At 41.4% G+C, this 20,644-nt stretch overlaps 2 protein-coding genes and 1 long non-coding RNA gene across 3 annotated transcripts; 1 reads left to right on the top strand and 2 right to left on the bottom strand.

Annotated features, from left to right (window-relative positions):
• The first annotated feature begins 2,301 nt into the window (after nucleotides 1–2,301).
• Nucleotides 2,302–2,723, top strand: LOC113155962. Its single transcript, XR_003298265.1, has 3 exons — nucleotides 2,302–2,410; nucleotides 2,523–2,573; nucleotides 2,692–2,723. It is a non-coding gene; the product is annotated as an uncharacterized LOC113155962 (long non-coding RNA).
• Nucleotides 2,724–5,610: 2,887 nt separating this feature from the next.
• Nucleotides 5,611–10,421, bottom strand: LOC113155961 (microfibril-associated glycoprotein 4-like). Its single transcript, XM_026350727.1, has 7 exons — nucleotides 10,274–10,421; nucleotides 9,298–9,348; nucleotides 9,023–9,184; nucleotides 8,843–8,881; nucleotides 8,650–8,746; nucleotides 7,116–7,283; nucleotides 5,611–6,422 (listed from the first exon to the last, which is right to left on the bottom strand). Exons 2-7 carry the CDS (start codon nucleotides 9,301–9,303, stop codon nucleotides 6,169–6,171), a joined length of 726 nt encoding a protein of 241 aa, XP_026206512.1. The 5' UTR covers nucleotides 9,304–9,348; nucleotides 10,274–10,421; the 3' UTR covers nucleotides 5,611–6,168.
• A 3,903-nt stretch (nucleotides 10,422–14,324) lies between these two features.
• On the bottom strand, nucleotides 14,325–20,462 carry LOC113155960 (microfibril-associated glycoprotein 4-like). Its single transcript, XM_026350725.1, has 6 exons — nucleotides 20,340–20,462; nucleotides 20,027–20,182; nucleotides 19,034–19,072; nucleotides 18,791–18,887; nucleotides 17,962–18,129; nucleotides 14,325–15,141 (listed from the first exon to the last, which is right to left on the bottom strand). The coding sequence occupies exons 1-6, from the start codon at nucleotides 20,343–20,345 to the stop codon at nucleotides 14,888–14,890; spliced, it is 720 nt and encodes a 239-aa protein (XP_026206510.1). The 5' UTR covers nucleotides 20,346–20,462; the 3' UTR covers nucleotides 14,325–14,887.
• Between the last annotated feature and the right edge of the window lie 182 nt (nucleotides 20,463–20,644).

Below are 20,644 nucleotides of genomic sequence, written 5' to 3'. Positions count from 1 at the left end.
ACCTGGTGCAGGTGAGAACTGGTCCTGATCTTTCTGGAATGGATGAAGGGGCAGCATGATAAATAGGAGACAGATAAGAGGACAGGTCACTGAACGTCACTGTCCTCTAGTGTCCAGTGTGTTAACGAGAGGGATTATAGACCAGAATGAGACCTGCTGCTGAAAACTGGGGTCAACCTTTCTGCTGGTTCAGCAGCTGTTTGACAAACTGTTCAGCTCTCCAACAGTTAATAAGCTCTGTGCTCCATGCCAGTAGAATCCAGGAGATCAAGTAGAATCCAGGAGAATCAAGTAGAATCCAGGAAAATCCAGGAGAATCAAGTAGAATCCAGGAGAATCCAGTAGAACTTTTATTATATGTTATTAAGATTAACACATGAATAATCAGACTCTTATTTTATGTTCTCATTAAGAAATGAGTGACTTCACTAAATGTTTACTGTTAATTAATTATTTGTCCACTTATCGTCAAACGTCTGACGTAGTTTTCTTTCCTATAAATTACTGCATGTGTTCTAAGTATTAATTTACTATAAGCAGTTGTTAATTCTTGTAAATATCATGTTAAATTTATAATAAATTGTTGACATTTTGGTCAGATCCATTAACCAAGCTGACCTTAAACCACGAGGACGACACTGGTCAACAGAAGTTTACATGTAAGATATGAGTCAGTGAAGTTACCGTTAGGTACTGTTAACACTGCAGCAAATTGAAAACGATGAATAAACACAAAACATCGTCAGTGTCTGTTGTTAAAAAGTAATCAGTTCGGTTTTATTCCTGTTTTTTGTTGAAACTGTTGCAGAGAAACAGGAGGCTGTAGGTCATCTGCGATTTAGAGCAACTACAGTCTGTGTGGTTACAGTAGGTTCAGAGCGTGTTTACAGTGACATGCAGTCCATCACACATCAGTATTTGTAGCAGCATCAGGTGAAAACTCTTCTGAACTGATGTTTCATGAATTTCTCCACTAACCACTTTCTTTCCACTAACATATCTGTGGTCAGGTCCAATGAAGAAAGGGTCTACCTGTAGGTGTTACAGGTGGTGCTGAGTGTGTCTGTGTCACATATATATTAATACATTTACATACAGTACTTGTTAAAACCGCCAATGATATCATTAACCTTCTGCAGGATTCAGAAGCAAAGCTGCTGCCTGATGGACTGGCTAGTCCAGATTGTGTACCAGAAGTCCTCAGGTCAGGATCTAACCGTTTGTAGAAGTGAATCCACTGAAGATTTTATCTTGTTAAGTCTCATATATGCTTTGAAAAAATGGGAATGATTCAGTTTTCTTATAAAGTGAGTGGATTGAACAGAAATTAAAGGAGTGGCTGATGTACATATAGAGTCAGATACAGTTATTCCGCGACATTAATATCACCCAGTCCGAATGAAGATTAGTTTATTGGTTTAATGTTTGTGTCGTCCACTCTGATCTTTGCTAACAGTGTTAATCTGCTGCCCACGAGACATGTTGCAGAAATTTCCCTTCACTGCTCCTTCTGTCTCCATCTTTTTCCATCACTGATGTGTTTTCCCATTAAAGGAAACTTTAACATGAACTATATTGTTTTTCATATTATTTTAAGCCACAGGTGCTGTTGTTAATTAACTTGTTCATAGTTTCAACCTGACATATTGACCTCAGTTCTTCACCTGAGGACTAAGCGGAGTCAAACTGCTGTCTGCTGGACTGTAGGCTCCACACTGGAGTCTGGACACTCTGAGGTACAGACAGAGGGACTGACAACAGCAGCTCTCACACCGTTTCTCTGACAAACTGAGGAACTCACGTTCTTGTTGGTGGATATGAGTGAAGTTGATTCTGACTTGTCTGTGAACTAAATAATTGTAAGTAGACAGTAAGAGTCCGTCTTTGTGTCGTCCAGCCAGTAGACATTCAGTAAAATTTCCGTCAGTAATTAAATCAGTATTGTATAAAATATTAATGTGTCTCGTTCTCTCCTTCAGATCCACAGTGAACAGAAACCTTAAACATATTTGGTCAGTCTAATCCTGCTCACCCACACAGATATGACTTCTGTCCTCAGCTGCTGTGTACTGGTCTGACTGGTCACTGTTACTGGGAGGGAGCTACAGAGGAATCTAAGGAAAAGGAGACAATCTTGACTTGTGTTCAGATGAATCAATCATTTCTGGAGTCTGAGGTGTTCTAAACATGGTTGCTCTGTACTCACATTTACCTCCACTGATTTTGAATTAAATAGAAAAGAGAACAGAACAGATCAGATTTTATTTCACTGTGGTTCTTCCATTATTTGGTAGAATGATGTTTTTTACATTTGTTCAGAACAGAAACAGAAGTTCCTCTGCTGCTGTGAAAATGTGTTAAGTGAGGTTCTGTTTGTCACAGACAGCTCAGAGGAAATGCTGACACATCAGTAAGTCAACTGAGTAAAGGGGTCAAATGTCAACTCTGGTAGTTTTGAATTCATACATCATCTGTTTCCTGTCATTTACTACATGTTTCTTCTTCTTTTACCATGTTTTCAGACTCATATCAGCAGTTTGATCGTCTGATTTCAGCAGAATCTCACAATGAAAGTGAGTTTGTCCAAAATGGGACTCTGTGAAGTTGCTTCTGCAGAGAACAACACATCAGTCTCTTTTCCTTGTGCCATGTGAGTTTTACTCTGGTAGATTTACCTCTTCTCTGTTCCAGACGGTACCAGTCCTCTTCCTCCTGCTGGCTCCACATTTTAACATTTTAACCCAATCTGACACAACAGAACCATCTCAAATCTAACTGCTAACGCATTTTATGGAGCCTGTTGGTTTTTCTACAAGTCACCGTGAAACGCTCCGCTGTTAACTTCCAGACTTGGGATCAGCTAAAGTAGAATATTCAAATATTATTGTACTTAACAAACCCAAATACAATTAGATCATTTCAATCCTATTCAATTCAATTAGATGCTCACCTGTGTGAACTCACCTGTTGGAGCTGAAGAGACTTCGTGTCTTCACCCTCAGAGGGAACAGTCTGTCCAACTCTCACAGCTTCACCTCGTCTATTTACAGAGACACAGAGTCACAGCAGGGTGAACATTATGAAAAACCTCAAAGATGCAAACTCACACAGATTTTACTCAGAATCAGCAGAAACCAGTTTTACTTATGTTTGCTCCACCCTGTGACCTTCTGTAGGAGTTCATCTCAGACTCTGGACTTGATCCTGATGAGGTTCCTGTTCACACGCAGTTCTTTAAATTCACTGGAACATTAAATCATTTTTTCTTTCTGTATAACAAGTTGTATAAAAAACAACAACAACAACAAGAAAAAGAGTCTCATGTCTCCAAAAAGCACGTTTCCTCTGCTCATAGAAAAGATGCAGGTGAAGGAAACATGGATGCAATTAAGGGAACTGGGATCCAGGGTAAACCAAACATGGTCAGGACAGGAAGTCAGGTGGAGACTGTAACAAGGTCTGAACTCCTACAGTGTCCGACTGAGGTGGGACAGATGCCAGTGGTAGGTTCTTGTATGTTTTGTCCACATACAGAACCCCCGCTGAAGCTGTGGTGTTTGTTCCCCGAGCCTCTGGTCCAAACTGTCTCCACGAGAGGACACTCAGAACGGACACCTCCCATCGATGCCTGTACGGTAGGATCAATGGACATTAACAGGGAACGGTGGTTGGTGAGAGTAGGTGAGAGCATATGCTGAGTATCTTTATCTGGATTCAGCAAATCATCTCTCTGTTGAAGAAGAAGTTATATTTTACTTATCATGGAACCTTCTTTGCTCTGATTTAATGTCTCAGGGGGACATGTTTTCAGCCTAGAGATACCTTTGACCACGGAGAGGTAGAGTGTGAGACAACACAGCGTCGGGTGTGTCTGACTGTGACCATGAAGAAAGACAGAGTTCATTAGCTGAACCCTCTCCTGAGATTGATGCGCTGTATAACTCAGTCCTGTCTTCTGTTGAGTTCAATGACAGAAACTTGGTGTCAGAAGTTGGATCAGGCTCGATGTCGGACAGGTGGACAATAGTGGACCTCCCTGTGGGTTGAGAAGCTGTCCTCTGATGTAGACCCCTCGCAGACCTTCTTCCAACAGAACAGCCAGGGAAAGATAAATGGTGAGTTCTGTACAAAGCAGCAAAAGAAGGAGAATTTCACTCTGTAGGAGTCAGTATGTTGACCGACACGCCCAACGTACAGGTTGGTACAGCACTGAACTATTGTTTAACCACTTTGTGCCAGTGGGAGGTGTGCAACAGGTGTCTGCAGGAGGCACTTTCATAGAGATAAGAAGGTTTGGCGCCTTAGTATGAGTGTTGTACTGATAAGTATAGTGTGCTATAAGTAACATTTGGTGCCAGTGAAACTTTATACTAGAAAATTAACGATTTTACTGTGCACACATCAATAGTAGCTACAAATAATACACACACACACACACACACACACACACACACACACACACACACACCTCTGCATATGGTGACGAGCTTTGTCATAAATGTGTCTCCTGGTGAATATTGTCATGTTTCAGAGTCCAGTAAACCACTTTTCAGTTTTATTATTCATGTTTTATGTTTTCTTTCTCGTCTGTTGTCGAAGAACCAGAAACGTCCCAGTTCATTACAAAACACATCTTTTGACTCAATTTGTCTTTATTTAAAGCACAAAACACAATTATATTGTCAAAGAACCAAACTAAATCATGTGATTGTGAGTAAAGATTACTTTAGCCTGGTACCAGAATGTTAGTCTGAGTTAGTTAAACCAACCCTGATGTTGGATGAACCCTCCCTCTCCTGTGATTTAAGACTCCTGCTCTCCCTCTCTGGAAGTCACATGTGGATCACCTCAAACACCCGGCTTTAGACGACTCATGGATTCGAACTGGACCTTTCAGACCTCGACCTGGATCATGGACATTGAACCCCTTGTTTTAGGAAGTTTTTGCCTGCAGAATTTGCAGTGATTTTGTTTTTTTGTGACCACTGTCTTTTTGTCAATTTTACCTTTTGACGAGTTCTCTTTTTGTTCCACTTTTATTACTTTATTTCGTCCTAAATGTTGCTGCTCGTTATTGTCGACTTCCACCATGTCACTCCTAGAGACTTCAATACACAGAGTTCCTTGCTCCTTCCTTCTCCTACGTAGAGTAGTTTGCCCAACCACCATTGTCCAATTAAGTCCTAGATATTCAGATAATCAGTGCTCACTTATTGATGTCTCCATCAGATCTATGTTGCTGATCTACTCAGCCGGTTCCTGTCCAACATCCTATATTCTCTCTTTGTACAACAAACCTTTATTTACCACAAGTGGTGTCTGGCAATTGAATTGGATCAATGCACATTCCTTACAGATCTTCCATCAACTGAACTGTGGTACTGGAACAGTAAAGTCAGACTTGGAACGATGTTAGGAAGAAAAACTACTTGGAACTATTGAAGGGACAAGTTTTCATAACCCCAATGGATTTTACACCCTTGAACAATGGTTGTGCTCAGAATCTGTTTTGATGATTTAAGATATGTCAAAATGTTAAACTGCTGCAGAACTGATTTCATTAAGAGAATCAGACAGTGAAGACAAAGTGAAGACATCAGATCACATCAGTTGATGCTCAGTTTCTCATTTATTGTCAGTAAACAGCAGATAATGATTCACATCAGACTTTCAAACCTCCACCAAACAGGAAGGAACCAGTTAGTTGGACTTTAAAGCTGAGTCTGTGTTTATTAGCAGCAGCAGAATCCAGACAACAGGGACATGTGGTGGTGGAACGGGTTCATTTCAGCACAGTTAAGCTGTTGTTTGCTCTGATAAAGTCAGCTCCACCCGTCCTTTGGTTCTTCATCACTTCACTCATTCATTGGATGTTTCTGATGGAAACTGCTCTGGATTTGTTCCTCTCTATCCTCCACTAAGTTCCCACCTGTCCATCATTCTCTGCACCAGCAGCTGCTCACACAAAGTCAACACCTGACTTCAGCTCCGATGGAAAAGATTCTGTCAACTACTGATTCATTTAGAAGATTATATTGAAGCAAATACAGGAATTATCATCTGATCAGACTGTTTTATTCTACAGATTCTGGGAGATTATAGGATAGATGAGAGAGAAAGAGGAAAAAATCAACATCAGATCTTCTGCTGTCTGTTTGTCCTGGACATTTACTGCACAGGACGGATCTTCATGCTGATGCTCTTCAGGGAGTATTCATGACCCCTCCACTGGTTCCAAGAGACCCCAACAGCATATACAGTACCATCAGGCCCCCAGCGATAAACCCCGTTAGGGTTTGTATGGTGACAGTCTTTGTACCAGAACGCCCCCAGGAATGATCTGGCACAGTTGTTGGGCCAAGAGTCCTGGTCTTTGTCGAAGGTGGAGAACTTCTGTCCATTGTGATTAGTCATGGCGTCTCCTACAGAAAAACAAATGTTTAATCACAACATTAGTACTAATGATACTACATCAAGTAGGACTACTGGTTGGTTTCTCCAGTCTACAGCTCAGAGCGTCTTCACTGGACCACAGACACTGTTTTGTTCATCTTGTGTTGGAGTCCGGTCTTTGAGGTGGACGAGTCTCTGTCTCAGTGTGTTGGTGGCTTTGAAGTAGACAGGTGTGCTGTGTTTTCTAAAAATCATTTTCAGCTTCTCAAACACACAAGTCATGGAATGACCAGGTTCTTCTGTTGGTCCTGGGTCTAGGACTGTTCCGTTGTACTGCTGGATCAGGGCGCTGCCTTCTTAAAGGCCTCTTAGGGTATCCATGGATTTCATGGTGTTCAACTCCTGGTTTCTTTTTTGGTTTCTGCTTCGTGATTTAGTCATGAGGACTCTTGCTCGTGATGAAGTGGTGAGACACAAACAACAGATACTAGAACATGACAATTTAAACCCAAGTTCCGATTTTCCCAGATCTCTACAAAGGAAGCAGTGTTAGCAGAACTGCGGTAGCTGTAGAGTCACTACACCCTCTTCTAGGGGATATACACAGCACAATCAAGAAGACAAAGTCCTTATCCGCATATAGTCACAAGGTTGTAGAAGTTTTATAAACGTGTCTTGAGGTGAAGGATGTGAAAACACAAAGACGTCTGCTGATAACTCACCTGCTCCTCCATCACTGAATCCAGACACCTGCAGTTTGTATCCATCACACTCTCCACTGATGGAGAACGAGGAGTAACGAGCAACCACTTTTTTTCCATCAAAGTCCTGCATGTCGACCAACAGCTCGTACTTTCTCTGGTTTGTCAGGTAGTAGATGTTGTCCAGACCTGAACACACACAGTAAATTGTGTAGTTTGAAGAGTGGAGTTTCTACAGTGCTTCATGTTTAAATTCTGTTTTTTGCAGACCAGCTAAACTATAACAAGACAGAAGACTTTGAATGGGTAGCTAATCCCTTGGGTTCTCTGTCATCAAATATTCATGCAACATCTTGAGGTTATGTTTGATCTAAAATTAGGATTTGAGAACCAACTGATTTCTACAGAAATACTAACTAAATTAAACATTTTCCTTTTTTGAATAATCTGGAAACCATCACTCCAGTTCTTATTTCTTAAAGCTATGTTGTGTCTGTCAGTGTGTTTTGTCACGTCTGCAGCTGATGTAAAACGCTGCTGAACAAAGAAAAGAGATTAGAGAGCATTACCTCTGTCCTGATGTCACTTTATTAGCTTCAAGTTAAAAACAAGCAATCAAAGACTCATCTTCTAGAAATATTTTTCCTACAAACAGAAACCATATCTATCTGTTTTCACTCTTTGGGTGCTCCTGACTTTCGGCGTGCTCCTTCATACCTGTCTGATCTCCTGGACTCTTCGCTCTCTGAATGCAGGGCTAGTGTTTGTCTCCAGACTTAAAAAGAAGTCAGCAGGCTGTCAGGTCTTTTCCTACCACGACCCACTACTTTGGAATAACCCGCCTGCTGACATCATACAGTCCCACTCTGTCTAGATTTTAAATCTAAATTTAAATGCATTTCTACGCCCTAACATTCAATTAGTGGCAGGGATTCGTACATGTTACCAGACCTTGGTTGGTAGATGGGTTTCAGTCTCAAAGAACCATTAAACCCAGTATTTCAGTGTAGCCCATCTCTCTTTTCTCTAGGTCCTCATCATGGGAGGAGGCTGAATGTTCCAGGTCCCATTGGCTGGTTACACCTGGAAGCTGCTGCTCTCCCTGATAGTGCCCCATCCTCTTCTATCTCCTCTTTCCACTCACGCCAACCGGTCGAGGTAGATGACCACCCACCCTGATTCTAGTTCTGCTGGAGGTTTCTTCCTCTAAAGGGAGTTTTTCCTCTCCAATGTCTCCTGGTGCTTGTTCAAGGGGAATTGTTGGGTTCTATGATTTATAAGATTCTCACCTTATTTTGTGAAGTACCTTGAGATTATTCTGTTATGATTCTGTGCTACATAAATACATTTCAGTTGAATTGAATGTTATTTGTATTTTACCAGTTTCTACTTTGATTTTACTTTGTGAGATTTTATTTGCTTATTGAGTTTTAGGTGTTATTGCAGAAGCTTTTAAAATTATTCAGCACTTTGATCAATCTTGGTTGTTTCTAAATGTGCTATATAAATTAAGTTAATTTAAATTTCACATAATCCCTCTGGTTTCAGGTCTCACCGAGCCAGTACTCTCCAGCAGGGTCACCGAACCCAAACTTGTAGTAATTCCAGGGTCTGTAGAAGTTCACTGTACCGTCCATCCTCCTTTGGAACACCTGGGGACAGGTTGTTGTTTCCAGACAACAAGGTGATGATTTATTGTGACAGTCCAACAGGAAGTGTTCTTACTGATGTTCAGTTCAAATACTCACCGTCCATCCTCCTCCTGATGAGTCCATGTCACAGTACACCTACACACACACACATTTATTATTTACTACGAACAGCTGATGGTAAAACTATGACTTGTACAGTATCTGTAACTGTTCTTCTGTCAGAGACAAACTCATCTTTTAAATAAAAACCTGTCTCCCAGACAGGACGGAGTTTACCTGGACAGCTGATATTTCTCCAAGAGGATAGATGGTGTACACTCCACTGGGTGAGCTCTTGTCTCGTTGACGGATGTCGCTGCAGTCCACTGGTCTGTAGAGCTCTGAGCAGCTGGTCAACAGTGGAGCCAGCAGGAGGAAGAGGACTGGTACCGTCTGGAACAGAGAAGAGGTAAATCTACCAGAGTAAAACTCACATGGCACAAGGAAAAGAGACTATTGTGCTGTTCTCTGCAGAAAGCAACTTCACAGAGTCCCATTTTGGACAAACTCACTTTCATTGTGAGATTCTGCTGAAATCAGACGATCAAACTGCTGATATGAGTCTGAAAACATGGTAAAAGAAGAAGAAACATGTAGTAGATGACAGGAAACAGATGATGTATGAATTCAAAACTACCAGAGTTGACATTTGACCCATTTACTCAGTTGACTTACTGATGTGTCAGCATTTCCTCTGAGCTGTCTGTGACAAACAGAACCTCACTTAACACATTTTCACAGCAGCAGAGGAACTTCTGTTTCTGTTCTGAACAAATGTAAAAAACATTCTACCAAATAATGGAAGAACCACAGAGAAATAAAATCTGATCTGTTCAGTGCAGCAGCAGTGAAACATTTAATTTAGATGTTGTTCATTCACACCAGACACAGTGCTGCAACAAATAGTCTCCAATGTGTCTAAAACCTTTATCTGATGCAGATTAAAGTGAGTCTCCAAACACACATATCCATCAAAATTCAAACACGTCACTGTACTCTAGTAGAATAGGAACCAGCTCAAACAGCTCAGCTTCATCTGCGAGAGCTGACTTATCAAACACATACTGTTCATTAAGCTTTGCAATGACAAGTTTCTATAGCCTCTTCTTTGCATTCAGTGACATCATTTAATAGTTTGCAGTAAAAATCTAATCTGCTTCTCAGCCATCTGTCCAATTTGACCTCAGTTGGATTAGTAGTGAGATTCTCTTTTTTAAACTCCACTGATGAAAAAGCAGCCGAACAGGCAAAGACAGAAGATATCCACCAAAATGAACAGAGAAAAACTGGGAGAGCTCTAAAATGGTGTTACACCTCTGTTCAAGGGCAAAACTGGACAAAACATGAGGCTTCCAAAGTCTCCTTTCCTGCTCCAAGAAAAGTCGGCAGCACATGTGAACACAAAGTCCAAGGTAGCATTGACTTAACTCTGGAGGTGAGCATGATCCAAAATACAAACTAGAGGAACTGATACAAACCCAAACTTACCGAAGCCAAACTAAACCAAAACTAGAGACAGGTTCTCTAAACCAACCTCCAGGACAAAAAACAGGTCAGAACACAGCAGGACACAAACGAGCTTCTCAAACAAAATGCTGGTTTAGTCGTGAGTATAGAAGACAGGGGGTCCAGCTTGTCCAATCACACAGCAATTTATAGAGTGGGACATTCAAGGGCACCACCTGTTGCTCCACCCATACCCAGCACTAAATCAAGAGGAAGAGAGAAAGACAAATGTCAAATACAGAGACGGATGTCAAACTCCGTTTAATAATGACATTAATAAGGCTAATATTGACCCAGGATCAGGATCATAACAATGGAAACTTATGATCCTCACTGAGGAGCTTCACAAACAAAATGCTGTTTTAGTTGTGAGTGGCAAAGGTGGAGTATTAAAGACAGAGGTTCCCGCTTGTTCAGTCATGCAGCAAATAATTAGAATTAATCTGATGCTCCACCCATTCACACAAACACTAAATCAGGGGAGGAGAGAAAGATGGATGTCAAACTCTGTTTAATAATGACATTATTAAAACTAACATTCCCAAAACAAAGCATTCAGCAATCTTTCTGAAAGAAGGTGTGGTAACACACCTCATATTAGACTACAAAGAAGGAAAACTTGCAGGTCAACTGAGACCCAAACAATGGCAGACCTCCCCCCCCGTGTCAAGCCCTCTCCACCGGCTTGTAAAGAGTGAAAGAGATATGGCCTAACCTTCTCCTGTTTATCCTTAACGGTGGTTCATATAGAAATGTTGGGAGATCCGACAACAGATGCTTTCTTAAATGCGCTGCACTGTTTCATGACTATCCATGGAACTGTGAGACAAATTAGATCTGAACAAGGGAACTACCAGAAATGGACACAGACAGATTAACTGCTTACTTGGCAGAAAATCAATTAGATTTTACTACGAACGCACCTGATTCTAGTCACATCGGTTAGGAGCGTCGTGAGCTGGGCCCTCTCTCAGAGTGCTAGAAGATTGTAACTTGTAAGTCGCTTTGGATAAAAGCGTCTGCTAAATGACTAAATGACTAAATGTAAAAATGTAAAAATGTAAAATGTAAGATTGGAAGATGCTTCCTTGAGAACATTCTTATATATATATATATATATATGTATGTGTATGTGTATATATACAGTATGTATGTATATGTATGTATGTATATATGTATATATATGTATATATATATATATATGCGTGTGTATGTATATATATATATATATATATATATATATATATATATATATATATATATATATATATATATATGCATATAAATGTGTATATGTATGTATATATGTATATGTATATATATTTATATATATGTATATATATGTATATATGTATATATGTATGTATGTATGTATGTATATGTATATGTATATGTATATGTATATATGTATATATGTATATATGTATATATGTATATATATATGTACATGTAGAAGGCAACCAGCAGCCCTCTATTCAGGTTGACCCTCCTGAGGATCCTCAGGAAGTGAAGACGCTGTTGGGCCTTTTTCATAACCTCTGCGGTGTTTGAGCACCATTGGAGGTCTTCATCAATGTGCACACCAAGGTACTTGAAGCTTGGCACCCTCTTCACACACTCCCCATTGATAAGGATGGACTGCAGATCTGACTTCTTCCTCCTGAAGTCCACGATCACTTCTTTTGTTTTTAAGGTGTTTAGGACCACGTTGTTGTCTTCACACCACCCCACCAGCCTCTGGATCTCATCCCTGTATGCTGTCTCATCACCGCCAGAGATAAGCCCCACCACAGTTGTGTCATCGGCAAACTTAATGACTACATTGTCTGGGTGTGTGCTGACACAGTCATACGTGTACAGGGTGTACAGCAGAGGACTCAGCACACAGCCTTGTGGGGAACCGGTGTTTAAACTCAGGGCTGTGGAGAGATGAGGACCCACTCTGACTCTCCGTACTCTGTCAGAGAGAAAGTCTCTGATCCAACAGCAAGTGGAGGGAGGAAGTCCAACGTCCAACAATTCTGCTGACAGTCTGTCCGGTACAATTGTGTTAAATGCAGAGCTAAAGTCGACGAAGAGCAGCCTAGGATAACACCCTTGTGTTTCCAGGTGGGAAATGGTGGTGTGGAGCGCTGTGACGACGGCGTCCTCTGTCGATCTGTTAGCTCTGTATGCAAACTGTAGTGGGTCGAGTGTGGGTGGGAGGTAGGACATGATGTGACGTCGGACCAGTTTCTCAAAACACTTCATTATGACAGGTGTCAGAGCTACTGGTCGGTAGTCATTAAGGCTGCTGATGGAGGTGTTTTTTTGGCAGCGGGACAATTGTGGCTGACTTGGCATGGTGGGATGTAGGACTGAGACAGTGATGAGTTGAAAATGTTGGTGAAGACCCCAGCCAGCTGGTTTGCGCACTCCCTGAGGACCTTCCCAGCCACACCGTCCGGTCCCGCAGCCTTTCTGGGGTTCACTGCCCTCAGCATACACCTCACTTCATACTCCTGCACTTTGTTTGAGCTTCAGCTGTCCCAGGTCCTTCCACCTCGAAGCGCGCAAAGAAGTGGTTTAACTCCGCTGCGAGCACAACATCACCCACAGCCGTCATGGTGTTGCAGGACTTGTGCTTGGTTAGGTGCTGGACCCCCTGCCACACCTGTCGTGTTGTTGTCTCAGAAGTGGTCCTCAATGTTGTTCCCAGAGCCTCTGGTCTAAACTGTCTATTCTCCACTCTACACTCAGACTGGAAATTGGGAATCTGTAGGGAACAGCGGCAGCTGTCTGACATCAAGTCCTGTGACGTTATGGTGAGGACAGGTGGACCTCTGGGTTAGTGAGAGTAGATGGCAGCATATACAGAATCTGTTTATCCTGATTTACCACTTTACATATAACTTTCAGGAGTTCTGTTTCAGACTTCAGTACACAACTTTACTGTCTTCTTTTAATTTTTTCACGTGCTTTTTTCCCCGTCCATGTTGTTGAAGAACCAGAATAATGCAGACTAAGTACTTCTCTCTTGGTCAAGATTAAAACCACCGGAGGACAGATTGGGTTTGTGACTCTTGTGATCTCACTAACACAAAATGAAGAAGCTCAATCCTCAACATGTTTTCTAAGAACCATTAAATCATGGGAATGTGATTTAACAGAATTATTTTAGCCTAATTCCAGCACGTTAGTCTGAATTAGTTAAACCAACCCTGATGTTGTCATGATCCTGGTTCCTGTACTTCCTGTCCCTGACTCTTATTTTGGTATGCTTCCTGTTCTCCTCCTAGTCCATTGTATCCAGCTTAATATAATCATCCTACCTCCCCTCTTCTTCCCTTTACGAACCCTCCCTCTCCTGTGGTTTTAGACTCCTGCTCTCCCTCTCTGGAAGTCACATGTGGATCACCTCAAACACCCGGCTTTAGACGACTCATGGATTCGAACTGGACCTTTCAGACCTCGACCTGGATCATGGACATTGAACCCCCTGTTTTAGGAAGTTTTTGCCTGCAGAATTTGCAGTGATTTTGTTTTTTTGTTTTTTTTTTGTGACCACTGTCTTTTTGTCAATTTTACCTTTTGACGAGTTCTCTTTTTGTTCCACTTTTATTACTTTATTTCATCCTAAATGTTGCTGCTCGTTATTGTCGACTTCCACCATGTCACTCCTAGAGACTTCAATACACAGAGTTCCTTGCTCCTTCCTTCTCCTACGTAGAGTAGTTTGCCCAACCACCATTATCCAAGTAAGTCCTAGATATTCAGATAATCAGTGCTCACTTATTGATGTCTCCATCAGATCTATGTTGCTGATCTACTCAGCCGGATCCTGTCCAACATCCTATATTCTCTCTTTGTACAACAAACCTTTATTTACCATAAGTGGTGTCTGGCATTTGAATTGGATCAATGCACATTCCTTACAGATCTTCCATCAACTGAACTGTGGTACTGGAACAGTAAAGTCAGACTTGGATTGATGTTAGGAAGAAAAACTACTTTTGAACTATTGAAGGGACAAGATGTGAAGACATCAGATCACATCAGTTGATGCTCAGCTTCTCATTTATTGTCAGTAAACAGCAGATAATGATTCACATCAGACTTTCAAACCTCCACCAAACAGGAAGGAACCAGTTAGTTGGACTTTAAAGCTGAGTGTGTGTTTAGTAGCAGCAGCAGAATCCAGACAACAGGGACATGTGGTGGTGGAACGGGTTCATTTCAGCACAGTTAAGCTGTTGTTTGCTCTAATAAAGTCAGCTCCACCCGTCCTTTGGTTCTTCATCACTTCACTCATTCATTGGATGTTTCCGATGGAAACTGCTCTGGATTTGTTCCTCTCTATCCTCCACTAAGTTCCCACCTGTCCATCATTCTCTGCACCAGCAGCTGCTCACACACAGTCAACACCTGACTTCAGCTCCGATGGAAAAGATTCTGTCAACTACTGATTCATTTAGAAGATTATACTGAAGCAAATACAGGAATTATCATCTGATCAGACTGTTTCATTCTACAGATTCTGGGAGATTATAGGATAGATGAGAGAGAAAGAGGAAAAAATCAACATCAGATCTTCTGCTGTCTGTTTGTCCTGGACATTTACTGCACAGGGCGGATCTTCATGCTGATGCTCTTCAGGGAGTAGTCATGACCCCTCCACTGGTTCCAAGAGACCCCAACAGCATATACAGTACCATCAGGCCCCCAGCGATAAACCCCGTTGGGGTTTGCATGGTGACAGTGATTGTACCAGAACGCCCCCAGGTATAATCTGGCACAGTTGACCTCTGCTGAGTCCTGGTCTCTGTCAAAGGTGGAGAACCTCTGTCCATTGTGATAAGTCAGGGCGTCTCCTACAGAAACACAAGTATATAATCATCACTTCTAGTGATACTAATACTACTTACAGTACTGGAACTACTACTAGGAGTACTGGCTATTCACATCCTCATCTTCTAGATGACAGATTCTGACCTCAGATCAGACACTAAAGTCCAACGTAGAGATGCTGATGTGAAGGATTTAAACATTTTCACTTTGAGTGTTTGTATCAAAGAAAGACACCGACACACAGCACAGAGATAAATGTACTGAAGAAACCTGCACCTGTTGATACTGGTTTGTCTAAGTGAAGTATTCTGTCGACTGTGGCTTTAAATCAGGATCTGTTACCTTCAGGGAATGTCTGTAAAAGTCAGACTAATGAGCAGTAATAACTAGAATCACTGCAGTGTGGTTCTTTCTTTATGTACACGGCTCGTCCAAAAGAAAAAAGTCTCACACTCTCTTTTGTTGTTTTTGATTACAGCACATTCACAGTGACATCAGTTCAATAAGCTTCTTCGATGTCTCAACATTTATTCCCGTCCAGAGTTGCATTAATTTTTCACTAAGATCTTGTTTTGATGATGGAGAGTCGGACGCTGCACAAAGTCTTCTCCAGCACATCCCAAAGGTTCTCAGTGGGTTCTTCTGTTGTGATTTAGTGCTATACAAATAAAATTGAGTTGAATTTTTATGCTCCCTAGCAAATTTAAGCTTTGTTTCTGGTTAGTCTCACTGACAAACGCTGTTTTCTTAAGGCTACACAGCTGTTTAGTCCTCATCGCTTCAGTTCCCTTCACATTGTGTGTGTGAAAATGCTCTTTTACCATTAGACATAGCTGTATGTTCTACTATTGTTTTTTTAATATTTGATTTTTTTCCATCCACATTTCCTCCTCTAAGACGATGGTCCTTCCAGTTTTTAATAGTGCATTGGACAGTTCTTAACCCAGTTTTAGTAGCTTCATCAATCTCCTTAGACGTTTTCTTTGATTCATGCCAATAATTTGACTCTTCTGAAACAGATTAACATTTGTCTGTTTAAGAAATGAGAAGCTGCTCACTGCATCAGTTAGGGTTCAGTAACTAAGATGGTGTCTTTTATTTTTGGACGGCCAGTGTAAATATTAATTATATATTCAGTTAGAATTTACATTTTAGTCATTTAGCAGATGCTTTTATCCAAAGCGACTTACAAGTCAGTACAAGGGTAAGCGTGAGGAGGTCTTGCCTAAGCACCCCTACTGGAGGTAGGCCACAGCTGGGATATGAACCCCAGTCTTCCACATGGGAGGCGATAATGTTACCACTACACTAACCAGCTGCTTTATGATGAGGATATGTTATTAATTGGTGTAAATGGTGAATCACAAATACGTTGGTCAGGGGTCTAGCTACAAATGAGAATGATGCATGTATACAGTGCCTTGTAAAAGTTTATGCCTCATTAGATCATTTGTTTCATCTTATAAAAGACATTAATGTAAATTAACCTAAATTAGTAAACGTAAATTGTTATTAATTAATAAACACTTTGCTTTATTTGAGCTGCCAGAAGGAGACAGACCCCAAAAAAACAACAGGGAATAGCTTCAGAGCACACATGACTTAATTAGCTAATTTGCTTTTGTTTTCCTCCCCCTTGGAATTTCCCAGGCTCCTTAGTGAACAATAATAATAATAATTTTCAGCTCAACCCAAAACCCTAAAGTAAAGTATAACTTAAACTTTCTCTAGTATGCTAGTTACTATATTTACATTTAGTCACTTGTATCCAAAGTAACTAACAAGGTAAACAGATAAGGAGAAAGGTTTTCGGACCCCGACTGGAGGGGGACACAGCTGGCATTCGAACCCCAGTCTCCTGCATGGAGGGCGGTGATCTTATCATTACACTATGCAGCAGCTAGGGAGGTGGTTTTTCTGTGTTAAACAACGTGTAATGATTCAGTCATGAGAATGCAGTTAAATATTTGGTTGAGCATCATCTCTAAAACAGCCACTGGAACATACAGTCAGCTTTCCTTTTAACACTGGGGGGTCAAACTCAAATTCACAGTGGGTCAAACTTGAAAACTGGGACAAAGTCGCCGGCCAAACTCAATAAATACTGAAATATTAACTACAATTGTGCATATTTTCCATCTCTCCAGATATGTAATGTTGAACCTTTTCATATGGAGACAAACTTTAGTTTTTCATAAACATTGAATCTGGAGCAAGCAAAGCGTAATATTATAAAGAAATGAGAAATTAAACTTAAAAATAAAACACATCACTGGTATTTGTTTCTTATTTAAATGAATAAAATAATTTATTAGTTCTCTATCTGTAGTCTTTTGAGTTCTCTTTTAATGAAAATCTTTTTTATAGGCCAACAACAAAAGAACAAAATAATAATAATTTACTTCAATCTTTCAACTATTAATGTCTTGTAGTAGAAAGAGTTCATAAACACAGCATCATTCAAGCTCAGTTTTTACTCTGATGCTCATTGGTTCAACTCAGATACCTGACATCTGTTCTTAGATGTCTCATTACAGAGTACACTGAGTATTTTAGTGAACTGTGCACTTGGTATCTGTCATTTGGCCATTTTTGGGGAGGGGGGTTTTGTCCAAGGTGACTTGTATGATATATGAATTTCAACAAAAAATGAGGGGGCGCTTGGTGGTCTTCGACTGACGAGACAACGCATGAACAAAACATTCTGGGATTCGTAGTATTAGCAGTGTATGCGCTGTATACTGGAGGGGGGGGGGCAGCTCTAATACAGAGTAGATTGATCTGATCTCGCAGGTCCTGAGTTTGACACCTATGTTTTAACACATAAACATGAATTTCCTCACCTGCTCCTCCGTCAGTGAATCCAGATACGTTCAGTCTGTATCCATCAGATTCTGGTTTGATGGAGAACGAGGAGTAACGAGCGAACGCTGTGTTTCCACTGAAGTCCTCCATGTCCACCAGCAGCTCGTACTTTTTCCTCAGGCTCAGGTGGAAGAGATTCTCAAGACCTGAACATGCACACAAACACACACAAAACATGTAGAATCTGGTCTCTGGGAGTCCGGATAAGTGTGAGTGGAGAGCTGTGAAACCGTCCCTCAGTCTGGATGTGTGTCAACACCTTTCACCTTTACCCACCACCTGACTTTCACTGCACCCAGTTCCAGTTTTGTCGAGTCCCTGACTGAGACACATGGAAGACTCAGTCAGGCATTAGACCCAAGTCTGGCCCTTTTCCAGGTGAGGTGATACAACTGTGAGTATCATGTGTCGTGCAGGTGGAGAGTCCAGAATAAGGTGCTGGGTCCTGGAAGGGAGCTCAGAGAACAGCTGATGTTCAGGGTCAAAAGAAGACAGTTGAGGATTTTGGGGTTTGGGATCAGGATACCTCATGCTTTTCTTCCACTGGAGGTTTTCCTGGCAGGAGAATCAAGAACACACTGGAGAGACTACGCTGTCTCATCTTAGCTGGAGAACAATGCCTGGACTGCACCGATCAGCCTCACACTGACTGAGACACAGTCCAACATCGCTCCACACATTTGGAAATAAATCAACCATTGTACAAACCATCTCTGAACTGGACTTCGACCACATCGCAGCCCTGTTCATGGTTTTATTTTAGGAATTGTGTGCTTCATGTGTGTCAGTCTGGTTTTCAGGTCTCACCGAGCCAGTACTCTCCTGCAGCGTTACCGAACCCAAACTTGTAGTAATCCCAGGGTCTGTAGAAGTTCACTGTACCATCCATCCTCCTCTGGAACACCTGGGGACAGGGCGAGGTTTTAGTTTAAATCGATAAATCCAGATTGTATCAATAGATTAAGACCAATAACTAAGATTTATTAGTAAAACATCAGGTTCAGTCTGAACATGATCTGAAACTGAAAACAACTAGAGTCAAGTACTCACCATCCACCTCCCACCTAGTGAGTCCATGTCACAGAACACCTGCACACAGACGTCACATTTGTCACTGTCTCACTTTTAATCAGAGTTTAGCAGTTAAACCCTACAGAGGTTGAACAGTCGGTCCAGCTCCTATAATTTAACGTTTCAGGGATATGTTCTGTCGACCCTGCTCACTTCTTGTTGAGTACCAGCTTCACTAACTATTACGAACTGTCCATATCCTTCTAGATCTTGACGTGAACACTTTGCCTCGTCCACCTCACATCTCCCTCGTTCCTGAGCTTCTTTAAAACAAACATTCTTTTGACCAGTCGAATCTTGTCGTGTCCCTTCTTGAGGCCACATCTGGCACAAAATTCAACACCAGCACCAGTATCTACAGGATGAGCACTGCCAGAGCCCTCCACATGTTAAGATCCAGAGCTTCCAGAGTTTGTAGCAGAAGCTGTGGAAGCTCATTGGTCTGTTTCAACAGAGTTTGATTTTAGGATTAGTTTCCTGTAGAAATGTAGTTTTCTGTGAGTATAGAGGGATAAACTGATTAAATTTAGTTAATCACTGCTGTGTGACTTGTGAATTTTGGTGAAGACATGGCATCAAACTGTTGGTGCTTAAACACCAGTTGTCACTTCACGTTGTCTGCAGACGTCTGTGCTGTGACCTGTTGGCATCTTGTTTCCATGAGGCTGCATCTCTGAGGAGGTGTTGAGCTGTCTGAGGCTGAAGCTTCTTCATTAGCGCCACATCACAGGGAAAACAGCATCTCCCAGTCAGACGTTATGTAGATTTAATAAGGAATTAAGATAGGATGATAAATGTAGGTGGTGTGGGGGAAAAGTCTACATGTCTGTGTCCTGGAGTCCATTTTCACCATCATCTCTCTTCTATCAGAAACGTTAGCAGAGCTGTGCCTCTGTCTGAGACCTTTTCATGGTCTTTACCTGGTCTTTGTCTGAACCAACCTTTACATAATGTGGAAGGACGGACGTGTACCTGGACAGCAGACGTGGCTCCGATGGGATAGATGGTGTAAACTCCACTGGGTTGGCTGTTGTCATGATTATAGATGTCACTGCAGTCCAGTGGGAGAACGAGGGAAACGCAGTGGGTCACTGCTGTAACGAGGAGGATGAAGACCACTGACACCAACTGGAACAGGAGAGATTTAGTTTTTCTAAAATCAGCCAGTGTGGAGAGTTGAACAGTTCGATATTGTCTCTAACAAAGTTTTAAATACTGTTGAGAAACTTAGTGAACGTGTCAGTGAAATATTTAAACTGTTTAATACATCAAGTTTCAAACTTACCTTCATGGTCAGAGTTCAGCTGAAGTGATGTGAAAATGTTGCTCTGATGTCTCTCAGCTGTTTTTATATGTTCCAAAGTTTAATAAATTACTGAACAGCTGCTGTTTCAGTGAGATAAAACAGGTGGAAACTTACTGTTTGTCCTTGAGTGTGTACTGACGGGTTGTGTAATATCGTTGGGAACCAAACCTGATGTCGCCTCACAGTGACGGACTCACCTCCTGAATTTGTTTAAGGTAAGATAATGCTGATTCAGTTGAACCGTAATACTCAAATGAGACACGTGAGACATCAAACTGAGTTTG

Source organism: Anabas testudineus, chromosome 19 (genome assembly GCF_900324465.2).
Source record: "Anabas testudineus chromosome 19, fAnaTes1.2, whole genome shotgun sequence".
Classification (NCBI taxonomy): domain Eukaryota; kingdom Metazoa; phylum Chordata; class Actinopteri; order Anabantiformes; family Anabantidae; genus Anabas; species Anabas testudineus.
The sequence above is the reverse complement of the archived record's forward strand: the minus strand, read 5'-3'. Positions and strand labels throughout refer to the sequence as shown.